Raw genomic sequence first — 20,892 nt, forward strand, 5'->3', positions numbered from 1 at the left:
ACTTATTACGCTCCGATTCGAATCCTGACGCATTTACAGATGCACTGATTCGTTCCGGTGTGCCCAGTTGTTTGGCCTCATTTCGGTACATGCTCCAGAGACAGGATTTATTTGTCAATCATGGGCTTACTCTCTGATTCTTGTCTTTGTCATGGGTATCATTTCGTTGTCACCTATCATGCTCCGATATGAATAGTCACACCTATGCACTAAATTGGTCCCAGCGTGCCCCAGGACAAGCCACATTTCAATACATGCTCCAGACTCCGTTTTGTGCTCAGTCGCAAGTTACGGCATGGTGATTCGGGCCCTGTCATGGCAGAATCGCTCATTTCATTGTCACGTACTGCATCCCAGTTCGAATCCAGTTGTTTTGCAATGTTCCGATTCATTCCGGGGGGCCTTGCTCATTGGCCTCATTTCACTATTTGCCTCATTTCCGTACATGCTCCAGAGTCTATTTCGTTGTCAGCTGCGTCTGAAACACGACCGAGTCGCGCCTCTGTCATGGCAGATGTTTCATTTAAAGGCAACATTTCATTATTTGTTTGTTTGTCTCATTTCATTGCATTTCATTTTAAAACTCATCACCCCCAGTGAAGTCACTGTTTTAGCCAGTTGTCTGTGACAGGTATGGAAATCTCAACAAGTTTTGCCTTCATATTCGTAGGTCAGTCGAGTTTCAGTAGGTCCACCCTGCACCCGTTTGGACGGTGCCTCCTTAGGTAAGAAAAAAAAAAAAAAAAAAAGCAAGGGCACGTAAGCAGGAGTGCCCACTTCACTAGGTATGTATACCATTAGGGATCACTAGTGAGTCTTGTAATCCATGTCACCCTAATTAGGTTCATCTCAGAGAGTATCCAGCCCCGAGGACAAGTTGGCTCACCCAGGCTTGGACTACACTACCATGCCCAAGCCGGCAGTGAGGATCTCAGGGCCCCGTTGTCCCCCTCTCCAGTCTCAGAGAGTGGCAGCCTGCGGTCCCCCAGAGGATGGACCATTCCAAAGTTGACCTCAGAGTTGAGGCGTAGAGGCATCCCCTTTCCTGCGACAGACAGGAAGGCCGAGCTCTTCAAGCTCCTCTTCCCTCCTCCACCCATGGCAGGAACCAGCTCCCAGCAGGCTTCCCTGGATTCTATCTCCTCTGCTATCACCCAACTTCATACCCTGGTGTCATCACTGGCCACCTCAGTTTCTGAGGTCCAGAATAGGGTGGCCCTCCTGGAGACCCACCCGCCATTTCTCCTCCCGGACCTTTGGGCAATGGCTATTCCTCTCGCAGGTACCACAGGGTGCAGTACCGTGGTGTACCCTTCTCATTTGGTCCCGGCCAATGTCAGGAAGGATATCCTAGAGGGCAAGGATGTCAATCTCACCTCCCTGCTCATCTCCCTCCACGACCTAGTGGAGAACAAGGCGTACACGTGGGGGGACGTATTGGTGGTCCTCAAGGCCAAAGATCCCAGGTTGGACAGGAAACATTTGGTGACAGAATTCACTTTGGCCTTCGGCATGTTAAGGCATGTTGAGGGATGTCGTCTGCTCAGCCTCCCCCTGCAAGAGAGAGGAGCTGGATCGGTATCTCCACACTGTCGTAGACTTGGGCTACAAATATGGGGGTTTTGGCTTCTATGACTATCACCGCTCCTCCCCTGCTAAAGCGGCCGCCAGGCTCCTGCAAATTCAGACGCCTACCGACTGGAGCGTCATGGATACTGAGCTGTTTTGCCGCCATTTTGCGGGCCTACGTTCACCCCTCTGCGCTATTTGCCAGTCGGCCACCCACACCACCACCTGGTGCGCCAACTTGATATCAGCTCGCCCCTCAGTAAACCCTTCTACCTCTGGTGCAGCTCAGGGCCAGCAGGCCCCCGCACGCCTGCCTCAGTTAGATAAGTTTGGGCGCCCGGTCAAGATGATAGGAGGAACAGCGATCTGCAACAATTATAACTACGGCTCCTGTAACTTTAGCCAATGCTGGCTGCTGCATATTTGTACCCTGTGCCAAAGGGCCCACCCCAGGCTCCTGTGTGAGGTCAAACAGCTCAAGAAATCATGACTGAGCCAGGTCGACGGCTTGTGGCTCGGCTTCTACCTTGCTTCACACCCCTCTCCCTCGCTGGCCATCTACCTCGTTCAAGGCTTCCACACGGGTCTCATCTCTCTCCCTCATGTCACATATGAGGGCCAGAACCTACGGTCGGCAGCCATTGACGAACAGGCCATAGACCAGCTCTTGCAAGTCAAGTTAAATCGGGACATTATGATAGGCCCCTTCACCCAGCCCCCCTTCAACACCTGGAGAGTCAGCCCTATTGGGCTTGTCAAGGGCAAGTTCTCCAATAACTTGAGATTGGTATATGATTTGTCAGCGCCTCATTCCTCTACTTTCCCCAGTCTGAATTCTCTCACCCCCTCCGAGGAGTTTTCTCTTAAATATGCCTCTGTAGACGTGGCCATCCAGGCCATACTCAAGACAGGCACGGGCACCTGGCTCTCCAAGGCCGATATCTCAGATGCCTTCAAGCTCCTTCCCATCCATCCATCTCTTTGGTGCTGGCATGGCATCAAGTGGAGGGAGCTATATTACTTCGCTACAAGCTGACCTTTGGGTCTAAAAGCAGCCCCTGGCTTTTCGACACATTTGCACAGTCACTTACGTGGATCCTTCTACACGAAGCCCGGTCACCAGCACCATGCAGGCCAGCCTCCCACTGGATAAACTGACCCGCATCAGGGCGGTCCTGAGGGACTTCACCCACTCCAGAGCATGCACCAAAAAGCAGTTGCAGTCCCTTCTCGGCATGCTGAACTTCGCCATGCGTATCATCCCCCAGGGTTGCTCCTTTGTATCCCGCCTACTGGTGTTCCTGTCCCACACACAGGATCCGGAGCAGGTCCTCAGCCTCGACTCCACGGCAAAAGCGGACCTCTCTATGTGGGAGTAATTTCTGTCATCCTGGAATGGCATATTCTTGTTCACTCCCTTGGTGTCTTCCCTTTCACCCCAGGTGGTGACCGACGCAGCTGCCTCCACAGGCTTCGCGGCAATTTTTGGCCACCTCTGGTTCGCAGCTCCCTGGCCACCTCAGATATTGGCAATACCCGACTTTTCTGAGACATCCTCCCTTTTCGAGTTGTACCCTATCTTAGCAGCAGCACACATCTGGGGCCGCAGCTGGTCGGGCCAAACCGTGGCCTTTTCGACAGATAACTTGGCCACTGCAGAAATCATTAATAAAGGCAGGTCCAGGTCCCTTGTGGTGATGTCCTTCCTGCATCGGCTGGTTCAGCTCTCGTTACAATTTCAGTTCAATGTCTACTGCTCCTTTATCCCCAGTAAGTGCAATCTGGCAGCAGATGCCCTCTCACGCTTTCATTTCATCTCGTTTTTTGAACAGGTGCCCGAAGCCGAACCAATGTCGGCAGCTATCCCGGCCTGGTCTCAGCTGACCCTGGACTAGCCCCACACCTTCTACTGGCAACTCAACTCATCAGCTCTTCTCTCTCACGCAACACCTTCAAGGCCTACCAAACGGCCTGGAGGGCCTTCAATCGATTCATGACCCGCCACGGTAGAGAGACATCACATGTCAAGCAAGTGCTGGCCTTTATCTCCTACTGCCACTTGGAACTTGCACTATCCCACAATACAATCCAGCTGTATCTAGCCGGCGTCCAACATTTCACGTCCCTCCAGGACCCTACTGAATCCTCGTTGTTTTCATACCATGCTGTACGGGCTGTCTTGCATGGTGTCCAGAGGCGTGAGCCAGTGATCAGCACCAAACCTGCCTGCCTATTACAGGAGATATCTTCAGGAGCATGTCAGATATCCTGGCCACATCACACTTCGGTCTTCACCCTAGCGTGGTCTTACATGTATCTGGCCTTCTATGGCTTCTTTCGGCCAGGAGAGTTCACCTGTAACAACCCCGCAGAACGTATGCTTTGTAAACGCTACCTGGTTCGTTACGAAGACCATTTCATCTTACATCTAGCAGTCTCCAAAACACAACAGGTTGGCTCCGGTACGGACATCGATTATTATAAGACCCATAACAGCTGGTGTCCAGTCTCCACTCTCACTCGCCTGTTGTCACTACTGGCCGATCAACCAGACACTAGTCCACTCCTGCCGTTCCATACCAAGCCCCTGAACGCTGCTCGGTTCATGGAACATATCAGGATACTTCTACGTATCCTTCAGCTCAACCCTGCTCAGTACTCCGGACACTTGTTCCGTATCGGGGCAGCCTCAACAGCCTCCCGCCAAGGGGTCCCGGACCATGTAATCAGGAAACTGGGCAGATGGAAGTCCACCTGCTTTGCCCACTATATTCCCAATCCACAGATGGCCCAGGCCTTCATCAAACTCACTCAGTGACTAAGTTAAGTCAATAAAGAACAATCCCTACCTGAATGTTTTTGCCCCCTTATTTTGGTATACCATATGTTAGACTAAGGCACACTTTCAGGTCCATTTCAAGTGGTAAGATTATGTTAACCCTGTATGTCATCCTTATCCGTTTCGGCCACAGGGCTCTGAACCATAAATAAGAAGGCCAGTATGGTGGCCTGAATTTATGGGAGGAGACCGGAGGGGTATTTAATCAGCCCGTTTGGCTGCGTTCCTTGTCGGTTCCTGTGCGCGATACCCACCCTCCCATTACCTTTTTAGGGCATTTCTCAAGGCATTATACTCCTCACAAGAGTACTCATTTCACTTCATTTCATGTTCATTTCATTCAATTCTCATTTCTTATCTAGGGTATGCCCCCTTATTTTGGTATACCGTACGTTAGACCAAGGCACACTTTCAGGTCCATTTCAAGTGGTAAGTTTGTGTTAACCCTGTTTGTCATCCTTATCCGTATCAGCCATAGGGCTCTGAACCATAAATATATATTATACTATGTGTGGATGGAGTAATATATATATATATATATGTGTGTGTGTGTGTGTGTATAGAATAGACTAATAATATTGTACAGGGGATGGTGGAAATGTGATTTGCATTCGGGGTAGAGGAGGAGGAGCTGCAGTGCAGAGGGCTGGACAGGCGGAGTTCCGGTCTGAGCCGAGAGCCAGGGGGAACATATTTTGACGTGGAAACCATTCTCGGCACAACACCGGCCTGCCTCTCTCCTCCCGCCTCTCTCCTCTCACGTCTCTCGAGTCCTGACATCAGCGGGGAATTCTCAGCCCCGCCTGCTGACTATAGTTATCATATCAGAAGAGAGGCGGGTGGGGCTAAGAATTCCCCGCTGACGTCAGGACTCGAGAGACGTGAGAGGAAAGAGGCGGGAGGTGAGAGGCGGGCTGGGCTCTGGATGGCACATGATCGGGATGTATTTACTGTGAATTTCGGGAATCAAGTGACACATTCTTTTTAAAAGCATATACAGCGGGGCACATCATTCACTGTAAGTCGCCATTTATTTAAAAAAAACTATGCTCGGAGTGCTTTCCTGGGAGGGGTGGGGCAAGTTTTTATGATGTCACCCGCAATTGATTTTCCGGTCCGTATGCATCGATGCCGAATCGGGGACACCCGAATCCCGATGCATCGATGCAACGATTAATTTCAGCCCCTAATAGCTTGTCAAGTCATCTTCAAACTTGCAGCTGATTGGCTATCTGGGCCCCTTCCTACACCTTGTGATAGGGGGCGCCCCTCTTTCTTATCTCAGAAGGTTGTTGGGTTTCCATTTTCTGATGTGACTGTTGTGTCTTCTCTTCTTATGATAATGATAATTGTATGAGAGGTCAGGACCCCACATATAGGATACAGGATTGTCTGCATGACAGTTTGAAATTCAAGCCATCCAAGGGCAGACTGATTGTACTGAAGTTGGTCCATCAGATGACTTCAGAACAATCAGCCCGTCGTGTTCTTTTTTTGTACAATCACTGCCGGTGGCTATAGCCTCCAGCACTGATCATTGTATTCTGATGGCGGGGAAACCTTTGATTTTCTTTCCTTCAATCTGTGGAAGAAGAACCGAAAATTGAAAATGTATGTCTAGCCTTAGACCAAATAATACAAAATATCCAGAGAAGACATTTATTGTCCTCCACATGTCCATTGTCCTTGTCCATGTATGGATGGACGCCCACCATCATCTACTGGAAGGTCAGGGATTATCTTACCTGACTGCATTATATATGTAATACATTCTCTATTTATCATCTCTTCATAAAGTCCATCCAGTTCCACCAATAAAAGAGAAGAAATCCTCCAATCCCATCTACACAATCCTATACCTACAGAGGATCCAGAGGAAGGCCAAATAAAGGACGCTCCAATTTACTCCAGCAGGGGAAATGGGGGGAGGAATGATTGTCTATTCATTGATGATTTATTGGTAGAATAATGGAGAGTATAGGGGTGTCAGAGGAGATTCCTCAATGATCTGAGATGGGAAGAAAACAGAGGAATCCCAGGAAGACCCGGAGGACTCTGATAGATGGAATCCGAATATTTCTGGGATCCTCATAGAGGGATATATGTTATATGAGGGGGAGGGGAGTACACTGTGACCTGACTGGGATCTGTATTCTGTCTGTGCAGGAAAAGTCCAGGAAATATTCACCCGGCCGGGATCTGACCTTCTCATCTCCATCAGAATCCATCTCACCCTCAACCATACAGATTGGCGGAGATGTGACCGGATTGTCTGGACATATGACACATTGCCTGGAGTCTGGCAGCAAATAGCTCATCACAGGAATTGTGATCCGTCTGATTTCATATATTTCCCCAATACAAGGATATCAGAGAATGGAAGTCTGATCATATCCAATGTGACTCCGGAGAATGACGGGATATACCATGTGTATATAGAGAACTCTACAAGACACCTTATACAGAAAGATGATTACTTCATCCATGTAGAAGGTAAGTCCACCCAACCCCCACCCCCAGTCCTAGCAGTGTCCTCCCCGCTCCGTGTCTTTATATACACCGTCCATGTAGAAGGGAAGTTCAGTTTATTGGGATGGAGCTGATTCTTCAACAGGGTGGAGCTTCTGCCAACAGCAGCCAATCGGTTTTCACATCTCAGGAAAAAAGGACTTGAGAATTTTGATTGGTCGCTGTGGGCAGCCCCTCCCCCTGTGCTCATTTTCCTCTCTCACTATGAGGACTCCATGATCTGGATGGTGGGAATTCTGCTGAGGGGTGACAATGGTGGATCTCCAGCTGGAAACACAGACGGGGTGTGAAGATCTCATCCTTCACCTGAGCGGGGAAATCTTCACCCCTCCCCCCTGCACAGATGTTGGGGGATTCCCAGCATGGGGGGGCATTTAAAGCTCTGGAGACTCTTCATCCCAGAAGACTCCACCAAGAACCACTGGGCGGAGGTCTCCTTTAGAGGGAACTCCTCAAATCCTGTTTTGTATCATCCACTTTGTATTACAATGTACAGAATATCTCTCACACAGCAGTAGCCATGTACAATGTTCTTAGAGCCGATCATCCAGATGAGATTGTACAGCGCTGTGTATGGGGGTCACATGACTGAAGAAAATGGGTGTGATGTTAGTGGGGGGATTTAGTGTTTAGTCAATAACATCACCCATCACATTTCAGTAATGTCAGGCAGCTTTCCTTTACACACAGGAGTTTTTGGGGGGCAGCGTTGTCATCGCGGATGTGGGGGCTCATCTGAATCTAAAAGTCTTCTTTAACTCCTTCACGACTACAGTATGCAAATTTGCATTCATGACTTGAAGGGGTTATCATCTGCAGGCATCACTCCGGTACCATTTTTTTTTAGAGCTGTCGGTTGGCTCTTTATTAGGGATAAGCCAAACACCCCCCCCCCCCCCCCCGCGGTTCGGTTTGCTGCAGAACATGCGAACAGGCAAAAAACGTGTTTGAACACGTAAACACTGTTAAAGTCTATGGGACACGAACCTGAGTAATCAAAAGTTCTAATTTTAAAGGCTTATATGCAAGTTATTATCCTAAAAAGTGTTTGGGGACCCGGGTCCTGCCCCAGGGGACATGGATCAAAGCAAAAAAAGTTTTAAAAACTGCAGTTTTTTCGGGAGCAGTGATTTTAATAATGATTAAAGTGAAACAATAAAAGTGTAATATTCCTTTAAATTTCATACCTGGGGGGTGTCTATAGTATGCCTGTGAAGGGGCTCATGTTTCCCATGCTTAGAACAGTCTGACAGTAAAAATTACATTTCTAAAGGAAAAAAAAGTCATTTAAAACTACTCGCGGCTATAATGAATTGTTGGTCCAACTATACACATAAAAAATCATTGATAAAAACAGCATGGGGATTCTCCACAGGGGAACCCCAAACCAAAATGTAAAAAAAAAAAATGTGTGTGGGTCCCCCTAAATTCCATACCAGGCTCTTCAGGTCTGATATGGATATTAATGAGAACCACGTGCCAAAATAAAAAAAAATGGCATGGGGTCCCCCTCAAAATCCATACCAGCCCCGTCTCGGGATGAGAAGAGCGGAGGAAGAAGAAGATGAAGAAGAAGATGGAGAAGAAGAACAACACTGAAGGAAGACCAGAAGAAAGAAGATGAAAGAAGAAGCGCAAAGAAGAAGAAATGTGTCACGACCGTCCTGGCGTCCCGATCGTTCTTGGGAGATCCACTCACAGAGGTCCCATGTTGAGAACCCGTCGTTCCCCTTTAGCGCGGGCCAACGCGAACGGACGCACACGGTTGCGTCCCGGTACGACCGGGCGCACGCGGGTGCGCGACGTGGCAAACGAGCGCACGCGGGAGCGCGGGGTCACGAACGGGCGCACGACCTCCCACGGGGGCACGCAGACCCGTCATGCAACCGCTTTGGCGCCCTAAAGGCTTCTTAAGGACTCGGTTTCCACTCTCCCCTCGCTGTCCAGTCTACAGCGTGTTCGGAGATTCTGTTTACCAGTTACCTGCTAGTTTGATTCCTGTGACCCGGCTTGTTCTTGACCACGTTTGCCTGCTGCCTGCCACCGACTACCTGCCTGCCTGACCACGTCTCTGCCTCTGCCCTTGTACTGTGTTGCCCGCCTGCTGCCGACCCTGCCTGTACCTGACTACTCTGCTGTCTACTGATCCATCCGGATCTGCTTGTGCTGCTGTTCCTGTCTTGACCTGCCAGTGTCCGCTGTCTCCACTGACAACCGTCATCTTGCCAGTCCATCAGTCTGTTCCTGCTGTCTCCTGCCGACTGCTATCCGTGTTGCTGTTGTTGTCCGGACCTACCTACACCTGCCAGGCACTTGTGCCCCCTGAACTTTCGAATCTCTGTTACCACCTCCAGGGGTTCTTGAGCCAGGGGCTACGAGGGGCCGCTCCCTGCACTCCAGACTCGTCCACCAGGTACGTGACAGTACTGGACAGCCATGTCCGAGCCTACGCAGGGAGCCTCCCCTATGGACGAGCTCTGCCGCCATCTTGCCGGCCTTACCCAGGCGGTGAAGAGTCTGCAGGAAGGGTATGGCCGACTGGAGGAACAAGTTCAAGCCCTGTCCGCGACCCCGCCAGCTGCCTCTGGGCTCCATGCCCCACCATCAGTGGTGATGATGCCACCCGAGCCCAGGGTCCCTACCCCGGAACGATTTTCGGGCAACCGGAACAAATTTAGAGCCTTCCGCAACTCTTGCGAGCTCTTTTTCGCTTTACAACCAAGAACCTTCTCTCTCGAGGCGACCAAGGTGGGGTTCGTCATTTCCTTATTGACGGACGAACCGCAGGCCTGGGCACACCGCCTTTTGGAGCGAAAGGATCCATCTTTAGATACTCTGGACGCCTTTTTCCTGGCAATGTCAAGACTTTACGAAGACCCTCAACTTGCTGCGACTGCAGAGGCTGCCCTACACGCCCTACAACAAGGTCGCAGGCCTGTGGAAGATTACGTGTCGGAATTCCGACGCTGGAGTTCCGACACAGAATGGAACGACGCAGCCCTCCGGTACCAGTTCCGTTTGGGCCTATCTGAACCGCTGAAGGATGAATTGGCACGCATAGGCATCCCAGAGACCCTGGAGGCCCTCATAGACATTTCGGTCCAGATCGACAGACGTCTAAGAGAGCGTCGCCAGGAGCGCTTTTCCACAGCCACACGCCCCATCTGGATGTTGCCACGTGTACCCAGCTCAAGTCATGCGGCTCCACCTGCCCCTGCCACAGCTACGCCGGATCAGCCGGAACCCATGCAGCTGGGCCTACACCGTCCCTCTCTGACACCTGAAGAGCGGCAACGTCGCCGGGTTGGAAACCTCTGCCTTTACTGTGGAGGTTCAGGACATTTTGTTCGCACTTGCCCAGCGAAGATGCGTAAGTGCCTTTTCATTCCATCTGTTCCTTTGCCTGTGCTACCTAACGACACTACTCACCTGGCTGTCCCTGTTCTTTTACAGCTTCCAGAAAGGACTGTCCGGACTCACGCAGTTATTGATTCCGGGGTGTGTAGTGGCTTTGTGGATACGACCTTCGCTCTAAGGAACAAGATCCCCCTTCGGCCCAGAGAGAAGGGACTATCAGTATTTTTGGCCGATGGTTCTACCCTTGAATCCGGACCAGTGACCCAGAAGACCACCCCTTTATCTGCTATCATTGCCGGGACCCACCAGGAATTCCTATGCCTAGATGTTATTAAGTCACCACTGTTTCCCATCATCCTAGGCATGCCTTGGTTGAGAGCACACAATCCAAGCATCAATTGGGCCACTGGAAAGATTGAGTTTACTTCGGACTATTGCCGTCAACATTGTTGCCCTGTTGATGATAGAGACTCTTCTGCCCTCCTCTGTTTGGAAACAGACTCTGAGACCCGACAAGCTGTACCCAAGGACTACCACGATTTCCTGGATGTATTTAGTAAAAAAGGGGCTGAAACCCTACCACCCCACAGGCCATACGATTGCCCAATTGAATTACTACCCGGGGCAGAGATTCCCTTCGGAAGAATCTTCCCCCTATCTGAGTCCGAGCTGGGTACCCTGAGGTCCTACTTAGATGACAACCTTGAGAAGGGATTCATCCGACCTTCCACCTCCCCGGCGGGCGCAGGAATCTTCTTTGTCGAGAAGAAGGACCATTCCCTTCGCCCGTGTGTGGACTACCGGGCATTGAATAAAATTACTATAAAGAATCGCTACCCCCTGCCACTGGTTCCTGAACTTTTTCAGAGACTTGGTTCTGCTAAAGTCTTCTCCAAACTGGACCTCCGGGGTGCCTATAATCTTGTCCGCATCCGGAGGGGTGACGAGTGGAAAACTGCCTTCCGTACCCACTTCGGGCACTTCGAATACCTTGTAATGCCGTTTGGATTGTGTAATGCCCCAGCCACATTCCAACACTTTGTCAATGACATTTTTAGAGACTACCTTGACTTATTCGTAATAATCTACCTTGATGACATTCTAATCTTTTCCTCCACTCTAGCCGACCACCGAGAACACGTCAAGAATGTCCTGGCTCGCCTCCGACTTCATGGCCTGTACGCCAAGCCTGAAAAATGTATCTTCGAAAGACAGAGCATCCAGTTCCTGGGTCTGGTTATTTCCGTAAAGGGGGTGGAGATGGATCCCCAGAAGGTCTCTGCTATTCAAGACTGGCCTGCCCCATCCGATAAGAAGGGAGTTCAGCGGTTCGTGGGGTTCGCCAATTTTTATCGTAAATTTATCAGAGGATTCTCCTCTATCATCTCCCCTATCACCGGTTTGACCAAACAGGGTCAGAAGTTCCGTTGGACCCCCGAAGCGCAAGAGGCTTTCAAGACTCTGAAGGACCAGTTTGTTTCGGCGTCAGTCCTAAAGCATCCTGATTCCGCGCTACCATACATCCTGGAAGTGGACGCTTCTGAAATAGCGGTAGGGGCGGTGCTCTCCCAGAGACAAGGGCCCAAGTCTTTGCTACACCCGGTCGCCTTCTTCTCCCGTAAATTGTCCGACGCAGAGAAGAATTACGATGTCGGTGATCGTGAGCTGTTGGCGATAAAGGCAGCACTCGAGGAATGGCGCTACCTTCTTGAGGGCGCCACCCACCCGATCCTGGTTTATACAGACCATAAGAACCTAGAATACCTGAAATCAGCAAAAAGGTTGAAACCGCGTCAGGCCAGATGGGCGCTCTTCTTCTCCAGGTTCTCACTACACATTACATATCGTCCAGGATCCAAGAACGTCAAGCCCGACGCCTTGTCGCGCATGTTCAGCCAACCAGAAAACTCCCCGTCTTCGGATACCATTCTCTCCGCGGGAAGCTTCCTCCTGCTCCAAGGGGATCTAATATCTCAAGTTAAGCAGGCCTCCATGGGCACTACTCCTCCACCTGGCTTCTCATTGACTTCTAGCAACGATCTTCTTTGGTACGAGGGCAGGATCTTCGTTCCCCAGGAAGCACGGACTTCGGTTCTGGCCGCTTGTCACGACCACCTATTGGCCGACCATTTCGGGGTATACAAGACCTTGAAGCTACTCCGACGCTCGTTCTGGTGGCCTCGAATGAAGGATGACTGCAGGAGATATGTTGAGGCTTGTATCGTCTGCATCCGAAACAAGAACAGTAAGTCAAGAGCCTGGGGTCTACTGAAGCCACTGCCCGTTCCTGACAGACCATGGAGGATGATCTCCATGGATTTCATCGTCGAGTTACCCCCTTCAGAAGAATACTCTACGATTTTTGTCGTGGTGGATAGGCTTACCAAAATGGCCCACTTCCTACCCATGAGGGGCACCCCTTCAGCCACAGAGACAGCCAAGACCTTCGTCAGAGAGATCGTGAGACTCCATGGCATCCCCGCTAATATCACTTCCGACAGGGGGGTGCAATTCACTTCAAGATTCTGGAGAGCACTCTGCGGAGCGCTGAAAATTGATCTCCGCTTGTCTTCCGCATATCACCCCCAGACCAACGGCCAGACCGAAAGGACGAACCAGACGCTGGAGCAGTATCTACGCTGCTTCTCGTCGTTCTCCCAAGACGACTGGGCTCCGCTTCTTCCTTTGGCCGAATTCGCCTACAATAATTCAATGCACTCTGCCACCAAGCAATCCCCATTTTTTGCGAATTTTGGCTTTCACCCACTATTTCTATCTGGCGACCTCCCCGAGTGTACAGTTCCAGCGGTGCAGGAGAATCTCAACTTCTTCGAGACAAATAACAAACTTTTGCAAGAAACCTTGACCAAGTCGCAAGAATATAATAAAGAGGTATTTGATAAGAAGAGAAGGGGGAACTGGACCTCAAGGTCGGGGATCTGGCCTGGCTGTCCACCCTGAACCTCAAACTTTCCTGCCCATCCAAGAAATTGGGGCCGAAATTTGTGGGCCCCTTCCCAATCGTAAGAAAGCTGAATAGTGTGGCATTCGAGCTAAAGCTTCCGGAGTCTTTTCGGATTCACCCTGTTTTCCACGCATCGCTACTTAAGCCCGCAGTTCCAGATTCTTTTCCCGATCGAGTTACCAATCCTCCTGAGCCCGTGATGGTCGATGGGGAAATCGAATTCGAGGTGGAATCCATACTTGATTGCAGGAAGAGGCGGAACCAGGTCCAATTCCTGGTTAAATGGAAGGGGTACGGGCCCGAAGAGAACTCTTGGGAACCAGAATCCCATATCCACGCGAAGAGACTAATTTCTGCTTTTAAGAGATCCCACCCGGATAAGATGGCACAACTGGGCATCCGGAGGCTGCCCCTTGGGGGGGGCAATGTCACGACCGTCCTGGCGTCCCGATCGTTCTTGGGAGATCCACTCACAGAGGTCCCATGTTGAGAACCCGTCGTTCCCCTTTAGCGCGGGCCAACGCGAACGGACGCACACGGTTGCGTCCCGGTACGACCGGGCGGACGCGGGTGCGCGACGTGGCAAACGAGCGCACGCGGGAGCGCGGGGTCACGAACGGGAGCACGACCTCCCACGGGGGCACGCAGACCCGTCGTGCGACCGCTTTGGCGCCCTAAAGGCTTCTTAAGGACTCGGTTTCCACTCTCCCCTCGCTGTCCAGTCTACAGCGTGTTCGGAGATTCTGTTTACCAGTTACCTGCTAGTTTGATTCCTGTGACCCGGCTTGTTCTTGACCACATTTGCCTGCTGCCTGCCACCGACTACCTGCCTGCCTGACCACGTCTCTGCCTCTGCCCTTGTACTGTGTTGCCCGCCTGCTGCCGACCCTGCCTGTACCTGACTACTCTGCTGTCTACTGATCCATCCGGATCTGCTTGTGCCTGCTGTTCCTGTCTTGACCTGCCAGTGTCCGCTGTCTCCACTGACAACCGTCATCTTGCCAGTCCATCAGTCTGTTCCTGCTGTCTCCTGCCGACTGCTATCCGTGTTGCTGTTGTTGTCCGGACCTACCTACACCTGCCAGGCACTTGTGCCCCCTGAACTTTCGAATCTCTGTTACCACCTCCAGGGGTTCTTGAGCCAGGGGCTACGAGGGGCCGCTCCCTGCACTCCAGGCTCGTCCACCAGGTACGTGACAAAATGGTAGGGGTACATTTGTACCCCATTACCAATTCACACAGTGGGGGATGGACCTGGGGGTCCCCTTGTTAAAGTGGGCTTCCAGATTCCGCCCGCAGACCCCAACAACCACTGGGCAAGGGTTATGGAGATGAGGCCCTTCTGCCCATCAACTTGGGGACAAGGGGCTTTGATGGGCTACCTCAAAGCACCCTCCCAATGTTGAGGGCATGTGGCCTGGTACGGTTAAGGAGGGGGCGTGCTTCCTTATCCCCCCTCTCTTCCTGCGACCTGCCAGGTTGTGTGCTCGGATAAGGGTCTGGTATGGATTTTTGAAGGGACCCCACGCCATTTTGCTTTCAGACAGTTCTAAACACACGAAACATGCGCCCCTTTACAGGTATACTATAGACACCCCCCAGGTATGAAATTTAATGGAATTTTTAATTTTTATTGTTTCACTTAATCATTATTAAAATCACTGCTCCCGAAAAAACTGACATTTTTAAATCTTTTTTGCATCAATATATGTCCCCTGGGGCAGGAGCCGGGTCCCCAAACACTTTTTAGGACAGTAAGGCGGCGTACACACGGGCGGACTGTCTGCCGAAACTAAGTTCGTCAAACAGTCCGCTCAACTTTTGAATGAACGAACTTGCCCACACATGCCACTTTTTTTGAGCGGACTTAGTTCGTCGTACTAAGTCCGCGCAACTTTTGAAATGAACGGACTCGCCCACACACGAGGCAACAGTCCGCTCATTTCGAGCGCGTGTCAAGGTAGGCGGGGCCCGCGACGGAGACGTCGCAGGCTCCGCCGCCTGGAATGGACTTAAAGGGGAACCCCAACGCCGAAAAAAATCGGCGTGGGGGTCCCCCCAAAGTCCACAACAGACCCTTGTCCGAGCACGCTGCCCGGCCGGCCAGGAAAGGGGGGCGAGCGAGCGCGGCCCCACCTCCTCCTGAGCCGTACCAGGCCGCGTGCCCTCAACATGGGGGGTGCCTTGGGGAAGGGGGGGCCGCGCGGCCCCCCCACCCCAAAGCACCTTGTCCCCATGTTGATGAGGACAAGGGCCTCTTCCCGACAACCCTGGCCGTTGGTTGTTGGGGTCTGCGGGTGGGGGGTTTATCGGAATCCGGGAGCCCCCTTTAATAAGGGGGCCCCCGGATACCGGCCCCCCACCCTATGTGAATGAGTATGGGGTACAATGTACCCCTACCCATTCACCTGTAAAATAAAAGTACCCAAAAAAAAAACACAACACACGAGATAAAATATTTTATTGCACAGCTCCGGGGGTCTTCCGTCTTCGGGGGTCTTGTCCCCCTCTTCGGTTCTTCTGCCGGGCCACCGCGCCTTCTTATAGCTCTTTTACAGACGGTGGCCCGGTCTTCTGTCACCGCCTTCCGTTCTTCTGCCGGGCCACCGCGCCTTCTTATAGCTCTTTTAGAGGCGGTGGCCCGGTCTTCTGTCGCCGCTGTCGCTGTCGCCTTCCGGTCGCCTTCCGTTCTTCTTCTTCTTCTTCTTCTTCTTCTTCTTCTTCTCCAGGAGATGTTGACACGTCGCTCTCTCTGGCCGGAATGCCAGAGCCACGCTGCGCGGCCACTTATATAGTAACAATGGGGCGGTGTCACATGGTATATGTCACATGGGTTGGTCACATGGTGACCCCGCCCCCTTACGATGTCATATTCCCCATGTGACATCAACCCATGTGACCAACCCATGTGACATATACCATGTGACACCGCCCCATTGTCACTATATAAGTGGCCGCGCAGCGCGGCTCTGGCATTCCGGCCGGAGAGAGCGACGTGTCAACATCTCCTGGAGAAGAAGAAGAAGAAGAAGAAGAAGAACGGAAGGCGGCGGTGACAGCGGCGACAGAAGACCGGGCCACCGCCTCTAAAAGAGCTATAAGAAGGCGCGGTGGCCCGGCAGAAGAACCGAAGAGGGGGACAAGACCCCCGAAGTCGGGAGAAGAGGCCGGCGGCGGGGAGGAAGAAAGCCGGACTCCTCCGCTAGCAAAAGAGCTACAAGAAGATAGCGGAGGAGTCCGGCGAGAAGACCCCCGAAGACGGAAGACCCCCGGAGCTGTGCAATAAAATATTTTATCTCGTGTGTTGTGTTTTTTTTTGGGTACTTTTATTTTACAGGTGAATGGGTAGGGGTACATTGTACCCCATACTCATTCACATAGGGTGGGGGGGCCGGTATCCGGGGGCCCCCTTATTAAAGGGGGCTCCTGGATTCCGATAAGCCCCCTGCCCGCAGACCCCGACAACCAACGGCCAGGGTTGTCGGGAAGAGGCCCTTGTCCTCATCAACATGGGGACAAGGTGCTTTGGGGTGTAGGGGGGCCGCGTGGCCCCCCTTCCCCAAGGCACCCCCCATTTTGAGGGCACACGGCCTGGTACGGCTCAGGAGGGGGCCGGGTAGCGTGCTCGGACAAGGGTCTGTTGTGGACTTTGGGGGGACCCCCACGCCGATTTTTTCGGCGTTGGGGTTCCCCTTTAAGTCCATTCCAGGCGGCGGAGCCCGCGACGTCTCCGTCGCGGGCCCCGCCTACCTGGAGACGCGCTCGAAATGAGCAGACTTTTCTCCGGGTGGGAACAGTCCGCTCATTTCGAAAGTACAGCGGACTAGCCCACACACGGGCGGACTGTCCGCTGAAACAAAGTTTCAGCGGACAGTTTTTCGGGATTTCCGAAAAACTTTGTTCGTCAAACAGTCCGCTGAAACTGTCCGCTGAAGCCCACACACGAGCGGACTGTCCGCTGAAACACTGTTCAGCGGACAAAGTTGAGCGAACAGTCCGCCCGTGTGAACGCGGCCTAACTTGCATATTAGTCTTTAAAATTAGCACTTTTGATTTCTCCCATAGACTTGTACAGGGTGTTCCGCAGCTATTGAATTTGCCGCAAACACCCCAAGTTGTTGGCTATTCGGCGAACTGGTGAACACCCGATGTTTAAGTTGCACTTAGTTTGACTCGAATATCGGGCTCATCCCTTCTACAGAGTATAAAAGAGAAGAGAGGCGCCTCTAAGTGTAGCAATATGGTTACATTTATTGAAGGTACAGCATTTAGCAACTCACATGGTTGATGAATAACCTCCCTGGCGGGATGATTATTTCGGATTTTAGGTGCTAAAAGCGGTACAATTATTTTGCATGCAAATTTGGCGTTTTATATTGTAGTCCTGCAATTCTTAGGAATAACTCTCTTAAATCTGTTCAAACCAGAGTCTAGCAGACATCCCGGGTATGATAAAGTTTGAAAAAATTAAATCATAAATTATAATATAATAAATAACTATAAATAATTATACCAAATAATAAAAATTATTCAATAATGTAATCAAATCATAAACACTGAAATTTGCTCAGTTGCAGAATTGTCACTGTCATTACTTTTCATTATTTGATGACTGGCTCCACCCCCGGAGCCCTCCTGACTCCTGGCACTCAGACTTCCTATCCGCGGGGTGGAGCCCAGAACTATGGTCAGGTTACTACTAAAAGCCCAGCACAAACCTGACCAATCAGTATGCTGGCTGTTCTCAAAATCAGGACCCAGGACTGGGGATTTCATCCCACCCGGATCTCTCAGAAATCCCCGGGCTCCAGGTCCCAAGGTGGACCCCTCTATAGACCCATACACACGATCTGACTTTTTGACACCAAACATGCATATTAGCTGTTTTAAGGCAACATCCGACCGTTTGTACGCTCCATTGGAGAAACTGACTTTTGTTGGCTGTGCGAACGAACAAATTTCCGGCAACAAAAGTCCAATGGAGCAAAGTCTGATCGTGTGTACAGAAAACCATAGGACTTTTGTCCAAAGTACAAACACGCATGCTCAGAACCAATGCAAAAGATCAGACAACAATACAGAAGTTGACCAAAGGTGGCGGTAAAGAGCAGAAAAATCATGTGATTTGGTGAAAGTTGGCTAAAAAAAAGTCCTGCTGTGTGTATGCAATACAAGTTCACAGCCGACACCCTTTGTACAAAAATCCATGGGAAAGTTTGTACAAAGTCCAGTCGTGTGTATGAGGCTTAACAAAGGAAGAAAATGAAAGGCCAGTTTCCTCTTCACGCTACAAGCTTCCTGGAGCCCCTCAACCCGTCTGGTTGAGAATTCTGGGTCACATCCTCCTTCTAGACCCTGGCAGGGCAACGCTCTGCCACAATATATATATATATATATATACATATATATATACAATCCTATTCTCACTACTGATCCAGAGGAAGGCAAAAAAAGGCAATAAAGCGTGATACAATTTGCTCCAACAGTGGGAAAAAAATCCTTCCTGATCCCCCGAGAGGCAATTGGATATTCCCTGGTTCAAGTTTACCTATAAATATTAGTATCCGGCTATGTTTTATAAATGCAGGTGAGCTTACACTTCACTCTCTCTAGCCACAGGAATTGCAATTTACTGGGAAGTATCACTGACACTATACAGCACTTGAAATAGTATTGTACATAGCACTGTATATATGGCTGTATACCTGGAGTAGAACAATACATTGCCAACTCTCTCTCCCTGCAATACTGTCAGCTGCCCCCCACACTGACCCCCCATACACTGAGGAAGGGCTGCTGGGACAGTTTACTTTTATAGTATGTGGGCTGCAAGTTTGTCTACAACCATCACTATAGAATGTCTTGCGCTTCACCAGAGGTCAAGACAGATGATTGCAATGTATTATGGGACATTCAGCGGAGTATTTCATGATGAACTTCCGAAACGTTTGGATTTTGTCTGAACACCCAAAATTCCGTCCACACCTAAGTTCCTGCTCAGCTTATCCTTAGTGAGGACATCGCCCACACTATACCAGAGGATGGTGCCCTCAGGAGAGGGAAACCTTGTAACTGGAGATGGAAGAGCTCTGTTCTGATTGGGTGATTGGAATGTAGGGTGCTGAGCACACAACACCTGGTAATTATTTCCATTTCAGGACCATTAATCATCCCAGTATGAGGTCAGCAGATTTCATAAATCAGCCGTGATCTCCATCCCTTCCCCCTCATAGGGGGTTCATATACTTTTGGAAATGTTTATAGATGTGATGGCTGGTGACTCTGTCACATGGTCATGTCCTCACCCGGCCCGCTGTCATTGTCTGACCATAATCTGACCTCCTTCTATTCTCCATGTGTATGGAATGATTTAGGAGCAGCTACATCTTCATCAAGAGAAGAAGAATCTCCACATTGTAATTAGTGTGACTTCCCTGATACAGGTCCTACTGAATGATCTGACTGTGTCTGATATTTTATATTGGGGTTCTGTATATCTCTTTCATGGTGTCCCCATATTTTATCTCCATTTCCCAGAAATTCGGTCATGTTGGGGTCACTTCCTGTCATCCGGTGCGGTCTTTGTCCTCTACACTGGGCTCCTCATCTTTATGGTCAATGACCTGAGGAAGATGAAGAATGAGAAGAATGAGAAGAGTCGGAGTGAGAGGAGGATGAGGAGAAGAGATCCGATGGAGGTGGAGATGGAAATGGAACCAACTTACTATAATGAAGGAACATAAAGATGTAACCAGATTCATCCTGGAAGTTGTATGAGGTCACAAACACATCTACAGAAAGGAGCACCTTGCAGTACATGGTCATATCTGTGTCTCCTGATGGCCTTGTGTATTGACCACCAATAATAGTTGGAGTGTAATTAGTTATAAAGTGATATAGATGTATACACCTGAAATGTCTTTAGTCTGTGAGATTGTAGATGTCGTGTGTTAGAGTGTGTGTAAGTAATAGCTGTGACGGAATCAACCAATCACAACGTGTGTCAGATCAGCTCAGCTCAGGGAAAATTGTCTTCAAATGAAATTTCCATAAAAATTGTTGCCATGAATTGTAAGATGTATTGTTCCATCTGATTGTACATGATATGGGGGGAGGGCATACATCACAACTAGGGATGAGCTTCGAGTTCGAGTTGAACATTGCCTGTTCACCTGTTCAGCGAACAGTGAACAATTTGGGGTGTTCGCGGCAAATTCGAAAAGCCGGAACACCCTGTACAAGTATATGGGAGAAATCTAAAATGCAAATTTTAAAGGCCGTTTTTTTCAGGAGCAGTGATTTTAATAATGATTAAAGTGAAACAATAAAAGTGTAATATTCCTTTAAATTTCGTAGCTGGGGGGGTGTCTATAGTATGCCTGTGAAGGGGCGCATGTTTCTGGTGCTTAGAACTGTCCCTGCACAAAGTGTCATTTCGCAAGTAAAAAAAGTCTTTTAAAATCACTTTCCATTGTCGGCTCCCGTAATACAGAGAACATTCAATGAGTATTCTCTGTATTAGCCGATAATTCATTCATTGATAAAAAAAAATGAAAAAAAAAAGCGTGGGGTTCCCCTAAATTCAATTACCAGGCCCTTCAGGTCTGGTATGGTTATTAAGGGGAACCCATGT

The 20,892-nt window shown here is 50.2% G+C and overlaps 1 protein-coding gene across 1 annotated transcript in view; it reads left to right on the forward strand.

Moving 5' to 3' along the window:
• LOC143959454 (uncharacterized) overlaps window positions 1-20,334 on the forward strand; it is an 86,477-nt gene extending 66,143 nt beyond the window's left edge. Inside the window, exon 4 of the mRNA XM_077468105.1 lies at window positions 19,797-20,334. Coding sequence (XP_077324231.1) covers window positions 19,797-20,002 — 206 coding nt within the window. The 3' untranslated portion in view covers window positions 20,003-20,334. The remainder of the gene's footprint in view (window positions 1-19,796) is intronic.
• The last annotated feature ends 558 nt before the right edge of the window (window positions 20,335-20,892 follow it).

This window comes from Lithobates pipiens, unplaced genomic scaffold (assembly GCF_037356315.1).
Source record: "Lithobates pipiens isolate NorthernLeopardFrog02 unplaced genomic scaffold, aLitPip1_a1.2 Scaffold_76, whole genome shotgun sequence".
NCBI lineage: Eukaryota > Metazoa > Chordata > Amphibia > Anura > Ranidae > Lithobates > Lithobates pipiens.